This window comes from Oculina patagonica, chromosome 2 (genome assembly GCF_052425735.1).
Source record: "Oculina patagonica isolate OP01 chromosome 2, crgOcupat, whole genome shotgun sequence".
Lineage (NCBI taxonomy): Eukaryota > Metazoa > Cnidaria > Anthozoa > Scleractinia > Oculinidae > Oculina > Oculina patagonica.
In genome coordinates this window covers 14,443,990-14,463,749 of record NC_135759.1, presented here as the reverse complement: position 1 = coordinate 14,463,749, position 19,760 = coordinate 14,443,990, and the positions used below count along the sequence as shown (strand labels likewise).

General features: G+C 37.9%; 2 protein-coding genes across 7 annotated transcripts in view; one reads left to right on the top strand and one right to left on the bottom strand.

Annotated features, from left to right (window-relative positions):
- LOC144643110 (tyrosine-protein kinase receptor torso-like) overlaps nucleotides 1-3,782 on the top strand; it is a 30,128-nt gene extending 26,346 nt beyond the window's left edge. For both annotated transcript variants that reach the window (XM_078502256.1, XM_078502255.1), the window contains one exon: nucleotides 516-3,782. In XM_078502256.1, coding sequence (XP_078358382.1) covers nucleotides 516-744 — 229 coding nt within the window. In that variant the 3' untranslated portion in view covers nucleotides 745-3,782. The remainder of the gene's footprint in view (nucleotides 1-515) is intronic.
- A 63-nt stretch (nucleotides 3,783-3,845) lies between these two features.
- The window catches only part of LOC144643118 (uncharacterized), a 34,131-nt gene continuing 18,216 nt past the window's right edge, over nucleotides 3,846-19,760 (bottom strand). For 2 of the 5 annotated variants that reach the window (XM_078502266.1, XM_078502264.1), the window contains 7 exons: nucleotides 12,774-12,842; nucleotides 11,266-11,329; nucleotides 11,138-11,170; nucleotides 10,712-10,914; nucleotides 9,727-9,783; nucleotides 6,034-6,100; nucleotides 3,846-4,917 (listed from right to left, as the gene is read on the bottom strand). In XM_078502266.1, the coding sequence (XP_078358392.1) occupies nucleotides 4,718-4,917; nucleotides 6,034-6,100; nucleotides 9,727-9,783; nucleotides 10,712-10,914; nucleotides 11,138-11,170; nucleotides 11,266-11,329; nucleotides 12,774-12,842 (693 nt within the window). In that variant the 3' untranslated portion in view covers nucleotides 3,846-4,717. Of the gene's footprint in view, nucleotides 4,918-6,033; nucleotides 6,101-9,703; nucleotides 9,784-10,711; nucleotides 10,915-11,137; nucleotides 11,171-11,265; nucleotides 11,330-12,773; nucleotides 12,843-19,760 lie in introns of all 5 variants that reach the window. The other 3 variants (XM_078502267.1, XM_078502265.1, XM_078502269.1) reach the window with 3 other exon arrangements.

Sequence of the window (19,760 nt, the reverse complement as noted above, 5' to 3'; positions counted from 1 at the left end):
GAGTGATGCCAAGAACATTCTACAACAACAGTCTTACAGGATCAATAGTTTTAAATTTAGAAGTTTTAGGACGTCACATATAAACCCTATATATGGCTTAATTTTATGACGTCAGTTGTGCGCCGACGTCAGCTGTGATGACCCATTTTACGAGCGCAGTAGGTTCACCAGGTCGGCGTTTAACCTCGGAGCACGAAGTGACCATGGAAACACTGTCAGGGAGTTGGAATACTAATCGAACAGTATATTATAGGTGTTATAGGTCATCGAATTGGCGTAACTGTAGATTACTGTGCCGACCACAAATCAATCGATCAATTTCACAAATGAAAACAGTTAAAACATACACTTCATTAATTTTCAATTATCAGCTTATCATGTAGACTTTTACCGTTGTGAATTTATGCACATTTCTATTTGATCAATGATTTCTCAGGGTGAACTCAAGGGATGACGCTCAAAAAGTCGACTGCACAAATTGTCAACGGCCTTTAATTTTCCTCAATTGTATTTAGATACCAGATCATGTTTTCGTGTTGGGCAGCCAATCCAGAAGACAGGCCGAGCTTCACAGATTTGAGAAACGACTTGGAGAAGTTGTTAGAAGAACAAGAAGATGAGCAGTACATTAGCGTGAACTGCGTCGAGTTTGATGATTACTGTGCACTCGTGGACAACCCCAGTAGCTCAAGTGAAGACGATGAACTTACCACGCCGAGGAGTGATCAACAAATTAACGTTTGAGATGGCGAACAACGGGCAGGCTTCATAGCATTTTTAAATGCTATGAAATGCATTTTTAAATGCTATTTTTAGGGATTTTAAGTGCGCTTTCCATTTGTACGGAGATACCAGTTGTTCCAGTGAAAAATCAAGTGGAACGGTCCTTCCCACTGGAAAATATTTGGAGAAAATGGAATATCTTCAAATATATTCCTCCATTCTCGTTTTTACCTGAATTCTCGAAATATCACTGTACCATTTAGCTATTTTGCACTATTACCATGCTCCTCGATGAAATACGTAGCTGTTTCGCCGTGTGGAAAATAAAAATAAAACGGTCTTTTTCACTGGAAAGTTTTCAAATGGAACACGGGCACTCGTCCCCTTACCATCGTGTTTGTTGAAAGTATTGTACAGTTTCATTTGCCGGAAAATTCTCACCGGTTTTTCCACACAAATGGAAATCGCTCGAAGTTTGGTTCTCACGTGTTATGCAAACGCAAATAGCAGGGCAAACGCAAGTGATTTTCACAATGACGTGTGATGTAAGAGCAAAGACGCATTTGATTTATTGAGTTATTTTTTCAAAAATAGCTCTTTAGTCGGCATGATGTTCCGTGAATCAGTCAGTCAGTGGGTGAAGTATGTTTGTTTGTCACACCAATCAGATTTCAGGTACTATCGGAACCAATCAAATTGTAGTTTATAAAGGGGAAAGCAATCTGACACAGTTGTAGTCAGCAATTTCGTTCGAAGTTTTTAGATTAGAAGGAGGCGGAATCGGTGAGTTGTGATTTAACCCTGGATAAAAACGTTTTTCGTAACGCTCGCCTGCTTACAACGCACACGCCGTAAGCAAAAGGCCCAACACTAACTTGTTATTCGTCTTATTCGAGCGTACGTTTGAAGAGGCTAGCTTTCCTGACCGTAGTAAAAATAACATATAACATTTGCACAAAGCAGATTTGAAGAATAATGTTGTCATTACTTTTGCCGTCCGCTTTGCGAAGTTCGTTGGGAAATTGGAAAGTTTGTTATGAAGTTGCCAAATAGGTTGCGAGTTTGTGAGTCAAATTGTGAGCTTCGATACAAAGTTCCCAACTTCGGCCCGAAATTAATAAAACCTTCTATAATTATGTAATCAAAAAGGGCTTTGCTACGCTAAACTGTTGGAAACAAATGTCATAAAAATAAAAAACTTTTATGTTCAGCGAGCCGTAAACATGTTGTCTCGAACAAATTAGTCTGTCGCGTCGCGTCGGTTTCGATTAAAATCAATTTTACATATGGGTAAACCATCCAGTTTCATCCGGTTTACAAACGCAGAAGACTTGAAATTGAAGACAGTGACGATTGTGCCTCACAGAAATCGTTAAATATGTGTTTTCATACAAAAAAGTTGAAATTTGACCAAATTTCTACCTGCATAAAATTTATTTATCGGCAAATCACTTGCGTGATCGCTGATGCGAAACGTGTCTTGCACTTCAAGCTACTTCAACTTTCCTTGACAAGTTCTAAAATCTTCGAGTTCAGAAATCGCCATGACTTTCGAGCAACATGTCTTGTTTCTCCTCAACTACCAAAACCTCGAAAGTTCAGTCGGGCCGAAGTTGGGAACTTATCGAAGTTCGCAATTTGATTCGCAAACTCGCAACGTAATTGGCAACTTCATAACAAAGTTTCCAATTTCCCAACAAACTTCGCAAAGCGGGCGGCCAAAGTAAACTGAAATCAACTGTAAAACATCTCGTTCAAACATTTAATGAACCGGTACAAGTTTTAACTTTGCTGTTAAAAGCAACTACGATCGATAGCAAAAACAAAATAAGAGCGTGCCATTCCGTGACAATTTGATAACTCAATTAGTTCTTGTTTGTTGAACAGAATTTAGGTTTTGAATGAACGAAAATCTTTGTTGAACAGTTCTGACAGGAAACAAATACTCCAGGTGTACTGCGCTTTAAAGAACTTTCCCGAAGAAAGTGGTTTTTGATTTTATGCGTTTATTACTTCGTTTATTATAGTACTTTTCGTTCAATGTCTATATGGAAACGTGGCTTTTTCGAGAAAGACAAGGGTATCGTGTTACGTTCGTTTTTAAAAAACAAAGGTCTCATGTTACAAAAGTGAGAAAAACAACAGTATCATGTTTCAGTGATTGGCAAAAAGCCAAAAGTATTCCGTAACAAACAAAAGTAACACGTTACGGTTGCTACAAAGCTAGCAACAAAATAACCGCTTAAACAGAATAAGAACGTGCCATTTTGTGACATTTTGATAATTGAATTAGTTTTTGTTTTTCAATTAAATGATGAAAATTTACGTATTAAATAAAACAGATCTGATGTATCAAAATGCACGTAAAAGGTATTTTGTTTGCAAGCAAATATTGTGCAAAAAAGTGACTCCATGGGCCGCCATACACAAATAGCTCAACCCATGGCATAAACCATCCCAACAGGACAATAACCCAGTTTCACCCCAAGCCACCCCATAAATTGAAAAAATAACTCCTGCACGCTTAGCGTGCCTATGTTTTTTTCAAGATGGCGGACAGGTTACGCAATGTAGCTACGCTTGTTTTTTAGGCTTGCATTTGTGTTTGCAACAGTCACGCGTAAAGCAAGCGCAAATGTAAAGACAAGCCCGCATTCCATGGAAGTTTCCGCCATTCCTTGCGTTTGCGCTGTCAGGCGACGCACGTGAACAAGATCCCAACGTTTTACCAAGTTACCCCAAACAATTCGCCGCCGTCCGCGAATCTGACTGGTTCTCTCAGCATTTACGATTTAACCCGAGTTTTCACAAGAACTAGGAAGCGCAGCCGAGATGACTGCGCTCATAGAAAACGTAGGCAAGAAGGATGACAGGCAGATAACGTAAGGTATTATCGGGCAAAACTGTAACCTGCGATCAAGCGTTTTTTTTCCTCGATCCCGCCGCGAAAAAAAAACCACGTCTGATCGCAGGTTAGCACACTGTGTTAGCAAAACTGAGGCCAGACTTAAATGTCTTTATAAACTGTCAAGAGAATTAAAAGGGTTGTAGCAAACACATCTTCTGATCTTTTTATATTGCGTTTTAATCACATGAATTTGCTAGCTTCGAACAGTGTTGGATTTACACTGAGTTAAGTATCCGCCCCAGGCGACGAAGAAGAGAACAATTTTCATTTCTTAATGGTGGAAATATTTGTATTAAGAATAGCAATAAGAAATGCTAAAATGTAACCATTTGCCATGTTAACCACTGGCCATATATCAGTAAGTACAAAGTACTATTCATGTAAGAAAGTGTATATGTATTCATGATTTTAAACTATTTGGAAAGTTTTTCTGTGTAATAAATAAAACATCAGGATCCAGTAACCATTTCTCGCTTTATTCTAGTATAAAACGTTCAAAGGTCTCGTTTCATGGTAATATGGAGGGTTCCTGTGTGTTTTCTTGAGGACCTACCTGAAACATTGTTAGAATATCCCGGAGTGACGGAAAGGCAACAGATAATCTTCTGACTGTGTTCTTTTACAGTTCTTTTGCTGAGCACAAGTACGAGAGAGAAGGTTATTTGCCAAGTGACATTTTGTTTAGGTTAATTCAGTGAAGCGTGCCCTGTTTAGAGTCGGCAAGAGTTTTGGAAATGACATGATAATACACAACAGCAAAGATTTAAACACATTATACAGCTATTTTTTTACTTTTTAATTTGTTAGCGCATTTGATCTACTGTGATTATTTGCCGGTGAAAAAGTAACCAAACAAACAAATTTTCTGTGAACCTTCAATTGAGTCACATGCTTGCATTTGTTGATTTCTCGTTTCTTTTGTGATCAAAACGGAAGGTGAAGGTGAATAGTGGCAAAGGTGCAAAAAAATTTTTATCTGTATCTGAAAAGATGGGCCGTAGTTTGGACAAATCTTACATATAAGTAGTGTCATTTCATTTCGATCAAGGGCGGATTGACTTCCACTATTTGTCTTCCATCATTGTACTAAAAGCGCCAATGTTGCAGAGCTAATGACATGCTCCCGTATTTCCTTTTTATGAACGCGATGACGCCAACAAAACAGGCAATTGCAAGGATAGCCCCTACCACAAGAGCCGTCACGAGTATAATGGGAAAATGCTTGCTCCCTTGAGAACTGGGCGTACGAGTGGCTTGGATGTAACTTGTGCCCTTTGTTAGGGGATCTGTGAAGGAGAAAATAGCATTAAGAACCTACTTTCAAAGACAAAAATTAACATACAAATGCTTTTAGCTTGGTTTCATTTATTCGAAGAAAGAACGTTGGAGATTTTGTTTAATTATCACGTACAACGTCTCTTTGGTGATCAGATCGTATGTTATAACAATAACATCTATTTAGCCCGAAACCATACATGGGTATTTATTTATACACAGACATCATATGTTCGAGAAAAGAACAGTTTTTCAGTGGCGAACAGGCTCTTACCGAAAGTGCTAACACTTTTTTTGGCATTTTTTGGCTTCGCGAGCATTTTTTTTTTTACATTTTATCCCAAAAAGCACTGCTAGCATTATTTTGGATTTTCGACTGACTATTTGTCTAATTTTGTGTTAAAAAGCACAATCTGACTTTATTTATGGCGTCCAAAGATGCATTAGCCCTCATTTTAGTCAAAGGAGCCGTGGAGGCCTGGGGAATAGGTTTGATACGTCAGTGGTTGCCTTATAGAAACCCAGTCCATCACACTCGTTTCAAGATGAGGTCATCCACGTTGTCATCGAGGAACAATGGAAGTCAGCCAGCCAAGGCAGAGATAGCTCGAGAGCGTACTCTGACACCAAACATTGATCGTTACATTTTATTGTTGAGAAATGTAACTGAAAATCTGAAAAATGTAATATTCTATGTTTAAAAAAATCGGAAAAAAGTGAGCATTTTTATGTTACCCACGAGCACTTTGTAAAAAAATTAGCATTATTTTAGCACTTTTTCGGCAAAAACGAGCACTTCTTTTAGCATTTAATGCTTTTTTTACGAGCACTTTCGGTAAGAGCCTAATGGCGAAGCTCGAGTAGAATTTTAAGCATCGAGGAACAGATAATGTACAAGGATAAAATGAAATGACTTTCGCGTACCGTATTTTTGAAGCCAACTGGGTCTCCCCGCGCTCAACATATAATAGTTTAGTAGGTACTGGTATTGCCGGGAAATCCGCAAATCTGATTGGTTCTTACATTGTTGTCTATAGATCACAAGACGCTCGTGCATTGCTCTTGAAAGAGAAAATTATTCTTGAGTTTTGAGAATTGATCACATGCTATGAATAAAAGGAATTTACCTGCGGTAACGTTGAAATAGAGTTTGGCTTCCTTTCCTGTCCCTGTTGTTGATGACACTGCAGCCACCTAAAATACCATGTACAGTCAAACAATGCAAAGGAAGAAGAAAAAGGGGCGATTTATTCATACAGCTAATGTCCCTCAGTTGCACCCACAGTGTGCTTACGAACCAGATTAGATTTACAGAAAATAGACAAAAACAATGAGGCCAGATTCGTCAGAAATATAGGAAAAAATGGACACAACGGAAATACGTGCTTTACACACGTAATGACACACGCAACATAATTTTTGGTTTTATAATAATAATAATAATAATAATAATAATAATAATAATAATAATAAAAACTTTTATTTATACACGATAAATGTTTTGCAGCATAGCTGATGTGGTCGTGTTTACAAATTACTATTGAAGCTAACTAAACTCTTAAATAACAAATAAAGACTACAAACTAAGCATTCCAAACGGGGACTCTGTAAAGTGCAGAAACGGACGACGGATGCGGACGGCGGACGGCGGACGGCGGACGGCGGACGGCGGACGGCGGACGGCGGACGGCGGACGGCGGACGGCGGACGGCGAAAAAAGTAAAAATAATTTATAATTAAATAATAAATGAAAAATAGATAATTAAATAAAAAAATAATAACTAAAATGAAATACTAAAAATCATATCATTAGTTGAAGCATCTTCGGATCACTGCGCTGAAACTCGTCGAAAAATGCTTAAAAAGTTCCGAAAATTGCAAAAAAATGTTTCATATTGCATTCTCCAAGCACTCACGTATTCATCTGTCTTATTGTTGAGCTCGTATGAAAGATTATCACCAAAGACAGTGTTCGGATAAAGTCTGGATAATTTTCACGACGCTTCGAAAATTGCCAGGAATTGTTCGTTGGAACCCATATTTTACTGGTGAGTATATAGACTGGCAACACTTTACTTACATTACTTGCCAAAAACTTCGGACATTTTATTTTCGATGTTTAATTTTAGGACACTCTTTATATCTCGTTTCTGACAAATTTCAGACAAAAATTTCGGAAACTTTACTGAATCATACAGAACAGGAAAAACACTGAAACAATATCTGTGAAATTGATAGTTTTACTGCACCTACAAGATTTTACAGATACACCGGCGCGAAAATGATACAAAATACTATCAAACCGTTACGCATTTTACGCTTTGTCTCAACTAGGCTTTTATAGATTGTGCTAGCATAATTTTTGGCATAATTGGAGCTAAAAAGCATAATTTGTGAAACGAGCACTGCCACGGCATAATTAGCAATTTTTAGCACTTTTTGGAGCATAAATTCATAAAATGTAGTAAATATGGTGTACTTTCTACAGAAATAAATGAAATTTAGGTAGTTTGTTCTTGCAATGCGTGTTTTAGCTATACAATTGTGATTGTTAAGTCGTTGGAGGCATTTTACAAACGGTTTAGAGATGCGAGCAGCTAATTTGGACAGCTGACGGCCGTGATAAACTGCCATAAACACAAATAAATTTACATCAATAGTTTATTTAAAAAACATCATAATTTGGTGTCGTTATTGCGCACCTCTATGTATAGAATCTACGTCATTTTGTGAGCATAATTTCGGAAATCAGAAGCATAATTTGGGAATTCTGGCATAATTTTTGCATAATTTGGCAAAATTTTGAGCACTGCTAGTAGCATAATATGCCACTTTTAGGAGCACAATCTATAAAAGCCTAGTCTCAACTAGGGTTCGCTCCAGAAAGGAAAGTAAAAGCTTTGGAGCTCAAAGTGGCTGAATTACTGCTACAAGACCTTCAAAAGGATCATCTGGTTCTATTTTCTTTGAAACAACTTCCACCATTTCTGTCATCTCAAAACCCTTCCTTGATAAATCGGGTTTGTTTGTGTACTTGAAACAATAATATTGTAATGTAAATTGTATTTCGGGCGGTTTTTTTTTTGGACAATTTTTCCGAAATAAAAATCGTTCGAAGTTTTTTGCAAGTAATGTAGAAGCTCAGGCTGTTGATCGGTTAATACACTGTGTATATGTAAACTTAAAATGCCCCAGAGGCAACATTGGCTCCTTTGTAGATTGGTAAACCAATCGAATGCAATTCAGTGTACGTGTTGTCACTTCCCTGTCACATGTGGTCAGCTGGAAGTTTACTTCTATAAACGGGCACAGTGTGCAAAATTTGCTTGCTGTATAATCTTTTAATCCCTTTTAGTTTTCGTGACCTTACGTCTCTAGACCGCAACAAGATAAAAAAATCTTGCATATAACCCATTAACCGAAACATCAAATAACTTTTCATTGGCGTCGCTAGCTATCCCGCCAAAACATGTTTACAAAGAAGCAAGACAAAAGTGACCAAGAGGTTTTTCGAAACAAACACCTCATTCAGTAAAGCGATAAAAATTTGCCTTTATAGAAGCTAGTTGAAATTCATGAAAGCAAGATGATTGCCTTTAATAACAACTCTTTGATTTATTTTCTTAAAACTGTTTTGTCGGCATTTTGATTTACACCGAGGAATAAAATTCACTGAACTCTTAACTTAATACATAGTTTGCCTGATACGATAAAATAAACTGATACGACAAAGTGAGGTGGCAAAGACATATTGTTCGTCCGAGTTTAAATCTTCCCTTGAGATTTTAGGCCCATATTTAGTATCTAATCTTGGTCATTATTGATGGTTTAAAGTCACAAATAAAAAAGATACAGAGATTACACACGAGTGCGCGAACAGTATTTGTGCAACTTCCGAAGCCCCCTGAAAATTATCCAAACACTGTCTTTTTATAGTGATAAACTCTTATATTATTATAAGCTCAAGAATACTCATATTATTTTAAGCTCAAGAATAAGACAGATAAAGAGATAAACGAAACATGCGAAACATTTTTTTTTGCACTTTTCCAAACTTTCCAAGCGTTTTTCGACGAGTTTCCAGCGCAGTGATCCAAAGATGCTTCGACTAAAAGTGATGTGATTTTTAATATTTGGTTATTATTTTTTTATTTTATTAACATTTTATTTTTTAATATTTTAAATTTATTACTAATTTTTTTAAATCTTTTTCGCCGTCCGCCGTCCGCCGTCCGCCGTCCGCTGTCCGCTGTCCGCTGTCCGCCATCCGCCGTCCGCCATCCGCCGTCCGCCGTCCGCATCCGCCGTCCGTTTCTGCACTTTACAGAGTCCCTTCCAAACGAACAAAAAATACACAGCCTCTAAATTCCTAATACGTTTTGCGGTAAGTTGCTTGAATTTCGACCTAAACGCCGTAAATTTCTTACAGAAACTAAAGAAATATATTAAGTGTGTCGAAGCGAAGTTCTCCAGACTACTTCAAGAAGATGAAACAGTAGAATTTAACCAAATTTAACTTTATTCAACCAAGCTTGGTTTAAAACAAGATTACGCCATCGAGCGCGAGCTAGCGCGCGCTGTGAATTTAATCCAAATATAGTAATTTTGATTGGTTAAATGTTTCTCGTGATTTTCCAAATATGGTACTTAGTGTAAACGAATGTACAAACGCTTTGTACAATGCGAATTTGGAGTTACACGTTTCAACCCTTATGGGTTTCTGATACAATACAATAAAATACAATACAGTACAAATTGTATTAACACTCCCCAGCGGGGCTTTTCAGTGCTAATTACCTAATGTGCTTCGTAACATCTACCTTGAAAACGTAGGGGAATCCATTGTGAAGACCAACTAGTTGAAAGCTGGTGTTTTCCTGAAAGAAAGAATAATATCAGCTATATTAAAAAAATAAAACTTTCTAAGATGTTGAATTCCCTTTTACTTGATTGAAAAATTTGAGAGTTTTAAGGTCTTTTAACTTAACCTGGGCGCAGGCTACAGACGGCTGTATTATTAGACCTTATTAACTAAATCTTCCAAAAAAAAACCTGCTGGCAAACAGCATTTTCGTCCCCAGGGCCACGCGTTTTCTTTAATGACGAGCGGCTCCACTGCGCGTGTGCAGTTCCCGCCAAAACTGCCAGTTATAAACATCTCAAATTCCTGAAATCCTCCACTTTCAAGCTAAAAGATAAAACAGTCACTGAAGAGATAAGCTTTGTGGGCCGCAAATGCGTATTTTATCGGCTCGTAACTTGTTTTGCTACTGCTCTTGTCATGTGTTGTGTCTTGTTATAACATTTCTTATAAAAATCTTGCTAATTATGACCCACATTTTCGCTTCAAAACTCTTACAAACTTCCAAACAACAAAAACCGCAAGTAGCGTTGGATTTTTGCCTTTGACCGAACCCTGCCTCGGGTGTAAGCCCACGACAGGCCACGTTATGTTTAAGGCTGCGGTGTTTAGTTCCGAGCTAACAACGAGGAGCCTGGACAACAGTCATACTTTAGCAGCATTGACAAATGTATCAGAAATAGTGAATTATGGTAAAACTGTAAAACTGATGATGCCGGTTTCTTTTCTTTATGAGAATAAATTAAAAAAGGCGAATGGGTCATAACGCAGTTGAAGGCGTTACGTCAGTCACGGATGCTGACAACATGAAACATTTAACTTGAATTTTACAAATGCAAGTTCGTAATCCGTCCATTAACCATTCTTGTTCTTTTTGGTTTATTGTACCTGTTTGGTGGTAAATTTATACATTGCAAAAGTGTCATATATCTTATTAAACTCACCGATGGTAACTTTGCGGAACTTAAATGAGGTTCAGACAATTGTTTACTTAATAAAGGAATCTTTGTCCATGAAAGTCTGTACTCCTCAACAGCATCTGTGTCCGTTATATTGTGGGGCGGCCACCATGTCACAATGGCTGTTGAGGTGTTGTGTGACAGGTGTGTGACTTTCACCAGAGTCAAGTTTTCCGGTGGTCCGAGCACTGTGAAAATACAGTGAAAAGCTGTCACGTTTATAAGAAGGCATGACAGATGTAAGCGCAGTCAAGAGAACATTAACTATTTTAAAAACAATATGTTACAAAGCCAGTAGTTTTGTCTCGTTCCACTAAGTAAAATTGATTGACATTTCGTGAAAAGCGTCATAAAACACTAATCAAGTTTTTTTTTACTACCATGATGGTTTTAAGTAATTCTGATACTCACTGCAGATGAAAAAGCCAGTTTCGTTAAAACAGTCTGGGAGGAAATCAATCGTTCGTTAGAAGAGGTCGGAGGAAGTGTTTTTAAAAAGGAGAAAAGCACCAAATGTCTGTTGTAATAATTATATTTACCCAAGGAAGGCGTCACAAAATACACAGTGCTTCCATTCTCTTTGATGCCAGCTACTGATCTCACCTACAATTGTTAACATTCGGAGGGAAAATAAGAAAATGGTTCTGATTCAAGGTGCAAACCTGAATTACGTTTTAAACTAATCAAGACAAGTAATCCTATGGATCATAAAAGGATAGAGAAGCCGAATTTCAGGAGAAACCGTAGTCTTGATTATACACTGATCTTGTGCGAATCGTTAAAGGGACACTGGCAACCAGAATACATTGCGGGCACGCTCTCGTCGCGGCAGCAATTTCTGTATTTACAGAAATTCGAAAACTTGACTTTCGAGAGGTAAATATACATGGCCGCCATACAAACCCTAGTAAAAATTTGGGAAATGAATGTTAGGTGCTAAGGAGAAGCCCAAAAAAGAAATGAGGTGCAGAGTTCATTGCATGTGAATAGAGTAAAATGATCGAATGGATTTTTCTGTACTGCGTTAGTAACTTTTTCTGGGAATTTTGGTCGGCGATTCTAAGAAAACGTTGGACTCGAAAACTCTTAGTTCAAAGGCTGGCTTTAATTTTCGCTGAACTGTTCTCATTCATAGTTGGATGCTCCCTTTGATTTCAGGGCCGGAATTTTTTTTTTCTTCAAGAAACACGCATTTGAACGACAAATGAACCGCACGCCAATTTCTTGCAATTTCGAATTCTATTTTTCGCGAACGACAAAAATCACAACGAAGTCGTAAACTAATAACACATTGTTTAGTGCCTGCAAATTTGAAAGCTTCGCCTCTGTTTGTTTCATCTATGGCCGAGGTCGGGCAGCTTTGTTGTTCCTGCACGGTTTGACATTGCTGCCACATACGCAGTTCGCCGAGCACTCAAGCTCGAAGGTCGCATCTCTGCAAACACAACCGCGGTGTTTTCCGCTTTTTCGGCTGCGAGTGTTCTTGCTTTGGCATGTCTGAAACAAGCCAACGTAAAATAGATCTTTCTAATTATATTTCTGTTTGAATCGTGAACGAGAAAGTAGATCAAAACAATTTTTAAGTAAGAATTTTATTGCGACTCACCACTCTGCTTGGATGATTAGCTTGTGGGCTTACCGACACATAACTGCCACTTACACGGGCTACTGGGGAGCCATAGTGAATAACTGGCAAATAATTGAAATCGGCAACACTTTATCCTCCTGAATATCTAACAAACTTTCATCCACCTTCTCAACTTCTATTTCACGCGCGTGTTTGACACAGAAACGAGCAAACGATATCCCGGATAATAACAACGACAGAGGCTCGCAAAGGACAATGGTTGCCAATGCCCCTTTAAAAACCAAGCAAGACCTATAACACATGCAATTTATCGCAACTAATCACAGTGGATCTCCTATTTTTAAGTACCGCGTTCTAAAAATAGATTGAAAAGATTCAAACGAGTCACAGCTATTAATTCTCCGAGGTATTATCTCTTGACTCATAAGTTTTCATTGTAGATATAATTTTTTTACTTACTTCTAAGATGTAATTAGCTTCTGGCACCAAATCGTGTAGCACATATTGGAGTGTGGTGCCTAAGTGTTGCTGATGGAAGAAAAAGATAACAAAAATCGATTCGTGGTTTCAATAAGGTGACAGTTGTAGAATTAGCCATGTTCTAAACGAGCAGGGGACTGGGCACGAACATATTTTGTCTTCGGTACAAACATTCAATATCGATTTAATTGAAAAATAGGGCATGTCATCTGAAAGAGCATCCAAAAATTAGTAAATTCACTAAACTTGACGGTTATTGGTTTAAACCCAAAGGCATGGTAAACTTAGTATGGATTGGAGGGACAGGCGTCCTCCAATCCATACTAAGCTCTCTTATTAATCGGGCGTGGCCGATTTAAGGTTTACCCTTTGGTCGTCCTAGAGCGTAGTCTCCTGGCGCGGCCAAAAAGACGGGGATAGCTCGGGGTTGCTACAAAACCGCTACGGGTGACGCATGCCGCAATGGTTTTCATTTTAGTTTTGACAGGAAATCGTTGCAGGCACACTTGGTCGACTTTTGGGTTAATGTGTAATCAGGTTGTGTTTTTTTGCTTCGGCGGAAGGACAGAGAAAAAAGCTTACGGGGCAAAGTACAGTATGGGGCCCAGTTCTCGGCCACTTTTGACGTAAACTTGTATTTCTTACCTCAGAAGAATCGCAGGAACTTAAAATTTCTCCCAGAGCTAGCTACATTATTCAGCTTTTTGGTGTAAAGCTATCGACCGGTCAAAAATTAATTTGCCCGAGCAATAATAAAAATAAAAGCTCCATTTGTGGGCCCAGTTCTCGGCCACCTTGGCCCAGTTCTCGGCCACTTTTGACGTAAACTTGTATTTCTTACCTCAGAAGAACCGCAGGAACTTGAAATTTCTCCCAGAGCTAGCTACATTATTCAGCTTTTTGTTGTAAAGCTATCGACCGGTCAAAAATTAATTTGCCCGAGCAATAATAAAAATAAAAGCTCCATTTGTGGGCCCAGTTCTCGGCCACCTTGGCCCAGTTCTCGGCCACTTTTGACGTAAACTTGTATTTCTTACCTCAGAAGAACTGCAGGAACTTGAAATTTCTCCCAGAGCTAGCTACATTATTCAGCTTTTTGGTGTAAAGCTATCGACCGGTCAAAAATTAATTTGCCCGAGCAATAATAAAAATAAAAGCTCCATTTGTGGGCCCAGTTCTCGGCAACCTTGGCCCAGTTCTCGGCCACTAAAAAGCTTGTCCGTAATTATCTGTAAAAAAATGCTCAATTAATTTTCACAGTCATAAAATCACTCTGTAAACCTATTTATACTATATCGATCCCAAATTATTTTTATGATGCTTTGTTTTACTTTAGAAAAGAAGGATTTTAACGCGCCTAGTTGCCTATGTGCAGGTTCTGGCAAAACCGCATTGTGTGACCCGTGCATTTAGATGGTTTATTTTGCAGTGAAAAGGTCTTGAAAGATTTAGGTGTTGTAGAAATAATAGACAAGACAAGAGTCAGCTTAAAACTTAGAGATAAGATTGAACTTTATTTTTAAAACATTTATTTCTTTCATTCTGGCAGCAGCAGATGAAATTATATTAAAAACCAAGCGCTAAGCTGTGATAGCGAGCAGGGTGGCCGAGAACTGGCAAATACGCAAACGTCGCAAGAAAAAATTTCGAAGTAAATTAAGACCAAAAAATACAACGGTTCAACGAAAAGTTAACTAAAGCAGAAAGCTGAATTATTCTACGTTTCACATGCCAAAAATTAGCTCGTATGGTGGGGGCTTTTGGATAAAATACGAATTTAACTACATCCATGAATTTGGAGCCGTAAACAAACAACTTTTTTGGGAATGCAAATTCACCTACCTCCGCGTAAACTCGACGTGTGAGCTTTCTATATCGAATTGAACGATCAAACTCAAGATACTTAAAGCACATGAATCAGTCTATCGTTTGAAGGAAATACCTTTTTCTTTTGATTCAACTGGAGTGTGAAAAAACGCGTTAAACACAAAGTGGCCGAGAACTGGGCCCCATACTGTACTGATATTCACCATTGTGAAATTGCACTTACTTTGACAAGTTAAAGTTATTTTTGTAAATGAAAAAGGTAACGTCATTGATGTCACGCAGTGTTTTTTTTTTAGCAAACTAGATGGTTTGCTGGTTTCTGACTATGAATGGGGGTGTGATCTTGCGGTATATTTTTTGAGCCTGACTCCGCCGTAAAACTTTTTTTTTATTTAGCAAGAACTGTGTCGATTTTCATTTCTGAACAATTGGTCGTCAAGTCGTTTGTCACAAAGAGTAGAATGTTTGTACAGCATGTTTTGGAATTATTTTAGATTTGGTTAGTAAGACGCTTCTGAAGACCTGAGCAAAACATTGGGAATGTACAGTATTAATAGGAACTTGAATGGAATTTTTTACAAGTTGGATAAAGGTATCAACTGAAAATAATGGAATTCAAAATGAGAACTTGGATTTTGTTGTAATTAAATTTTATCGCGGATTGGATGCATAATATCACGGCTTTGAAAGTCTTCAAATAATTAGAAAGGTTCCTTTCTTCCTTTTGATCTTATTGTTATTTTCATGTATTGATTATTCGAAAGTGGTTTTCGTTGATACGAAAAAAAAAAACGGGTTTTCACTGAATTGCTTGAAGTATTTTTAGACGTGATAATATTGGCTTAATCAAATTACATTGTGCACGAAATATTTGTTATTCTTTTGTCTTGAAACTTTGAGGAAATTGAAATTTTTGTTTGACAGTAGTGTATGAAAGGCATTTTATAGAACTGAATAAAAAATTAGAAACTTTGATAAAGGTTATTTCAAAGATTTATTTTGCCTGATTTTGAAGGGTTTCAGGAGTTTTAAAGAGTGCTGGTAAACGGCTGTATGTTGTTTGTGATTACGGATCTTATTTAGTTTCGAACGCTCTAATTTTTGAAAGGTTAAAACAGGTTAAAACCGGGCGGTTTCATGAGTTTTTTGGGTAGAAAGGTACGGTGGTGGTAAAAAAAAATGTTTAGAAAGGAATGACTGTAGTAGCACGTAAGTCGGAGGTTTGCGTGAGTCACGGGATATAGTATGCGTGAGCTGGATTTCCGGCGTCACAACGGCATGTTTTGTTTACTGAAAGATACACTCGACGTTTAGTTAGCTTAGTCGGCTTGGGAAACTATTTTAAAAATGAATGTTGTAATAGTTAATTAATAGTAATCTAGAATTAACCCACTCTCGATTGGAGTCTGTTCTGGATTCGCGCTACCTTTTCGCCGCGAAGGAATTTTGTAAAATTTCGCTAGTGGAAAGAGGTACTGTAAGAACAGTATCAATAACTCAAAAGGAGGAACTTCTTTGTAGCTCTGAATTAAGACGTATGATAAAATTTTAGAATAAGAAACTTTCGATATATGGTTTTCATATTGTTTTTGTCAATTTCCTTTTGTGGCAGATTTTTTGAGAATCAGCTTTTCTTTCGTGTGATGACAGACACAGGACAGAACGAGAGGTGGATGAGAAAGATGCCGAAGATGAATATATAGGCACCGAAAAACGACAAGAACCGTCAAGGACTTATCTTTAGAGGGCGGGGAGTTTTGGCATACTGTATTTTGAGGACTGGACTGGACTAGTAAAACGCGGACTAGTAAAACGCGGAATTGTAAAACGCGGACTAGTATAACGCGGACTAGTAAAACGCGGACTTGTAAAACGCGGACTAGTAAAACGCGGACTCAGGTAAAACGCGGACTTGTAAAAGGCGGACTAGTAAAACGCGGACTAGTAAAACGCGGACTTGTAAAATGCGGACTTGTAAAACGAGGGCTTGTTAAGCACGGACTTGTAGAGCGCGGACTTGTAAAACAAGCGCTTGTAAATCGGATAAAACTAAACGTTTAGCGAGCGAAACAATTTGTGTTTGAAGCTCTTGTGTGTTTCTTCGACGGCATATTTCTAGCTTTTTTGAGCACTCTATGGTCTGTTTTAGCGTGGAGATGTTTTTGCAGTATAGCACATGTTCGTTCTGCAAACCCCTACTAAAACAACGGGATTGATGCTATGAGTTGTGTGCATATGTTTCTTTCTTTCCACTACTTGACGTCTGTTGAGTGCAGTCGTTTTTATTGCTCGCACGAGGTAGAACGGGGCCCGTCCAGAAATCAACAGTCAACCGTAAATAAAGGTGACGGGCCTACACGACTCCTACGTTCGTGACATTAGAATATTTGCCGTTAAATGTTTAAATTCGGTCTTTCGACCTTATTTGCTTCTGACTTCTTTCTGAGGGTAAACACATCAAACGGCTTTTATAGATTGTGCTCCTAAAAGTGGCATATTATGCTACTAGCAGTGCTCAAAATTTTGCCAAATTATGCAAAAATTATGCCAGAATTCCCAAATTATGCTTCTGATTTCCGAAATTATGCTCACAAAATGACGTAGATTCTATACATAGAGGTGCGCAATAACGACACCAAATTATGATGTTTTTTAAATAAACTGTTGTTGTAAATTTATTTGTGTTTATGGCAGTTTATCACGGCCGTCAGCTGTCCAAATTAGCTGCTCGCATCTCTAAACCGTTTGTAAAATGCCTCCAACGACTTAACAATCACAATTGTATAGCTAAAACACGCATTGCAAGAACAAACTACCTAAATTTCATTTATTTCTGTAGAAAGTACACCATATTTACTACATTTTATGAATTTATGCTCCAAAAAGTGCTAAAAATTGCTAATTATGCCGTGGCAGTGCTCGTTTCACAAATTATGCTTTTTAGCTCCAATTATGCCAAAAATTATGCTAGCACAATCTATAAAAGCCTATCTGAGGGTACTGTTTTAATTTGGGGGAAGTATGTGGTAAATAAAGGTGACGGGCCTACACGACTCCTACGTTCGTGACATTAGAACATTTGCCGTTATATGTTCAAATTCGGTCTTTCGACCTTATTTGCTTCTGACTTCTTTCTGAGGTTACTGTTTTTTTGAGACATTATGTATTGAAGAGAGCCGTAAGATGATTGTGGCCAAGGAATTCGAAGTGTCTAGAGGCGTTTTACAAGTCCGCGTTTTACTAGTCCGCGTTTTACTAGTCCAGTCCAGTCTACAAGTTAAAGACACATCAAGACCACCCCACTGTGAATTGCCATAGCACAGACAAAATTATAGTCAATATCTTATGTGTTTTTAAGAGAATTACATAAGAACCAAGGCATGTCTTGTCTTGCCTTACATTGACATGCAATAATTTGGAAATACTAAGCTCGTAACAGTTTAAGACAGAATCCATCAGGAATTTGAGTAACATTAATTTTAGTTACGCAAAAATTGAGCACCAGAATAATTTAAATCCTTGTGTTCTTTCATACCTTGTTAAAGGCTTGACATGTGATAACACCAACATAACACCAACAACAGTTCTTTATCAGTGGGGATTGAAGAAAAAAATGGAAACATCATCACACAGTTGACCCCCATGCAAAAACACTCCAGGATGTCACGGGGCTGTTTGGTGTCCGTCTGCCAATTTCTAACTTCAAATTCCAATGTTAAATTCACATTAAATTTTCAATATTTCTTAGTTGTCTAAATTTTACTAATTCTTTTAAAAAAACTATCACCTGCCAAACATCCCCAAAAATCACTCAAAAAATTACAAAATACCGCAATACATAGATACATGGAATGAGTGAAGTTTCCTTGGATTCCTTGAAACACCAACAAGATATTTCCGTTTAAGGTGGCTGATAATGGGTTTCAGTATTTCCCAGTCCTTATACTTTGGTTCAGGACTAAAAGCCTTCATCAATTGCTATTACAGTAATGGTATGAAACAAATGTTCAATCACTCATCAACAAGTTGTGATCATTTTCTTGACAATAGTAGTTCCCCGGTAAACAGTTGTAGTACTGTCCCATCAGTGCAATGCCTGGAAAATACCGAAAAGCACACGACCTTCAGGTGAAACCGCACCTTACAGTATTACCAATACACTGCACTTTGCTAAGTCTTAAAACTTTACATTGTCTATTCGTCTACTTCAATCGTTTATTTGTATTGTGTGAGATACATTTATAAATTGAAACCATCATGTCTTTAAGTAATAATGCAATCTCGACAACGTTCTAGATATTATATTATGCACACTAATACAGCTCATGCAAGCCCTGGGACTTACACAAACACAGTCGGACTGAGTGCTTAACTTAAGTAACTGCTTCGTGGTTTCTGCTGTACTGAACCCTGCCTTTCAAGGCAAAGCGCCCGATTTTAAGCTTCTCAAGCTTCTCAATGTTCTTGTTTTAAAAGTGTACCATGCCTTTGCGTTTAAACCAATAACCATCAAATTCGGTAAATTTACTTATTTTTGGATGCTCTTTCAGTTGACGTGACCCATTTTCAATTCAATCGATACTGAATATTCGTACCAAGAAAAAATATGTTCGTACCCAGTCCCCTGCTCGTTTAGAACATGGCCAATTGTAGTTGTAAAAGAAGATAACCTTAATTTGGATTGAAGGAACCGCCCCCCCCCCCCCCCCCCAAAAAAAAAGGAATAATAGTTTACTCTATAAGTAACAAAATATCATGAGTATGAAGATGGTTAGTGATTGAAAAGGATCGAAACAGGCTTAGAGCTAAGTTTCACTTTTATTCAGTATTCCTGTACAAAAAATGTCAACATTGAAAATCTAATTGTTTTATACTGATAGAGTGATCTTCTTAGTAAGCCTATTTCTCCAGTTTATATCAGGTTTTGCACTACTGTAACTGGTGATAATTGATGTACAGATCTATTCGGCACAGGAGATCGACCGTAGATTTATAAACCCAAGAGAAAATTTTCTCTTGATCTGAAACCCCCTTTAACCCAGACCAAGAGTTCCTGTCCGGACTCACCACACAAAAGTACCGATTTATCCCAGAACAGAATTTCTTCCATCGGGTAGTCCAAAATTCCCAACCGAATAT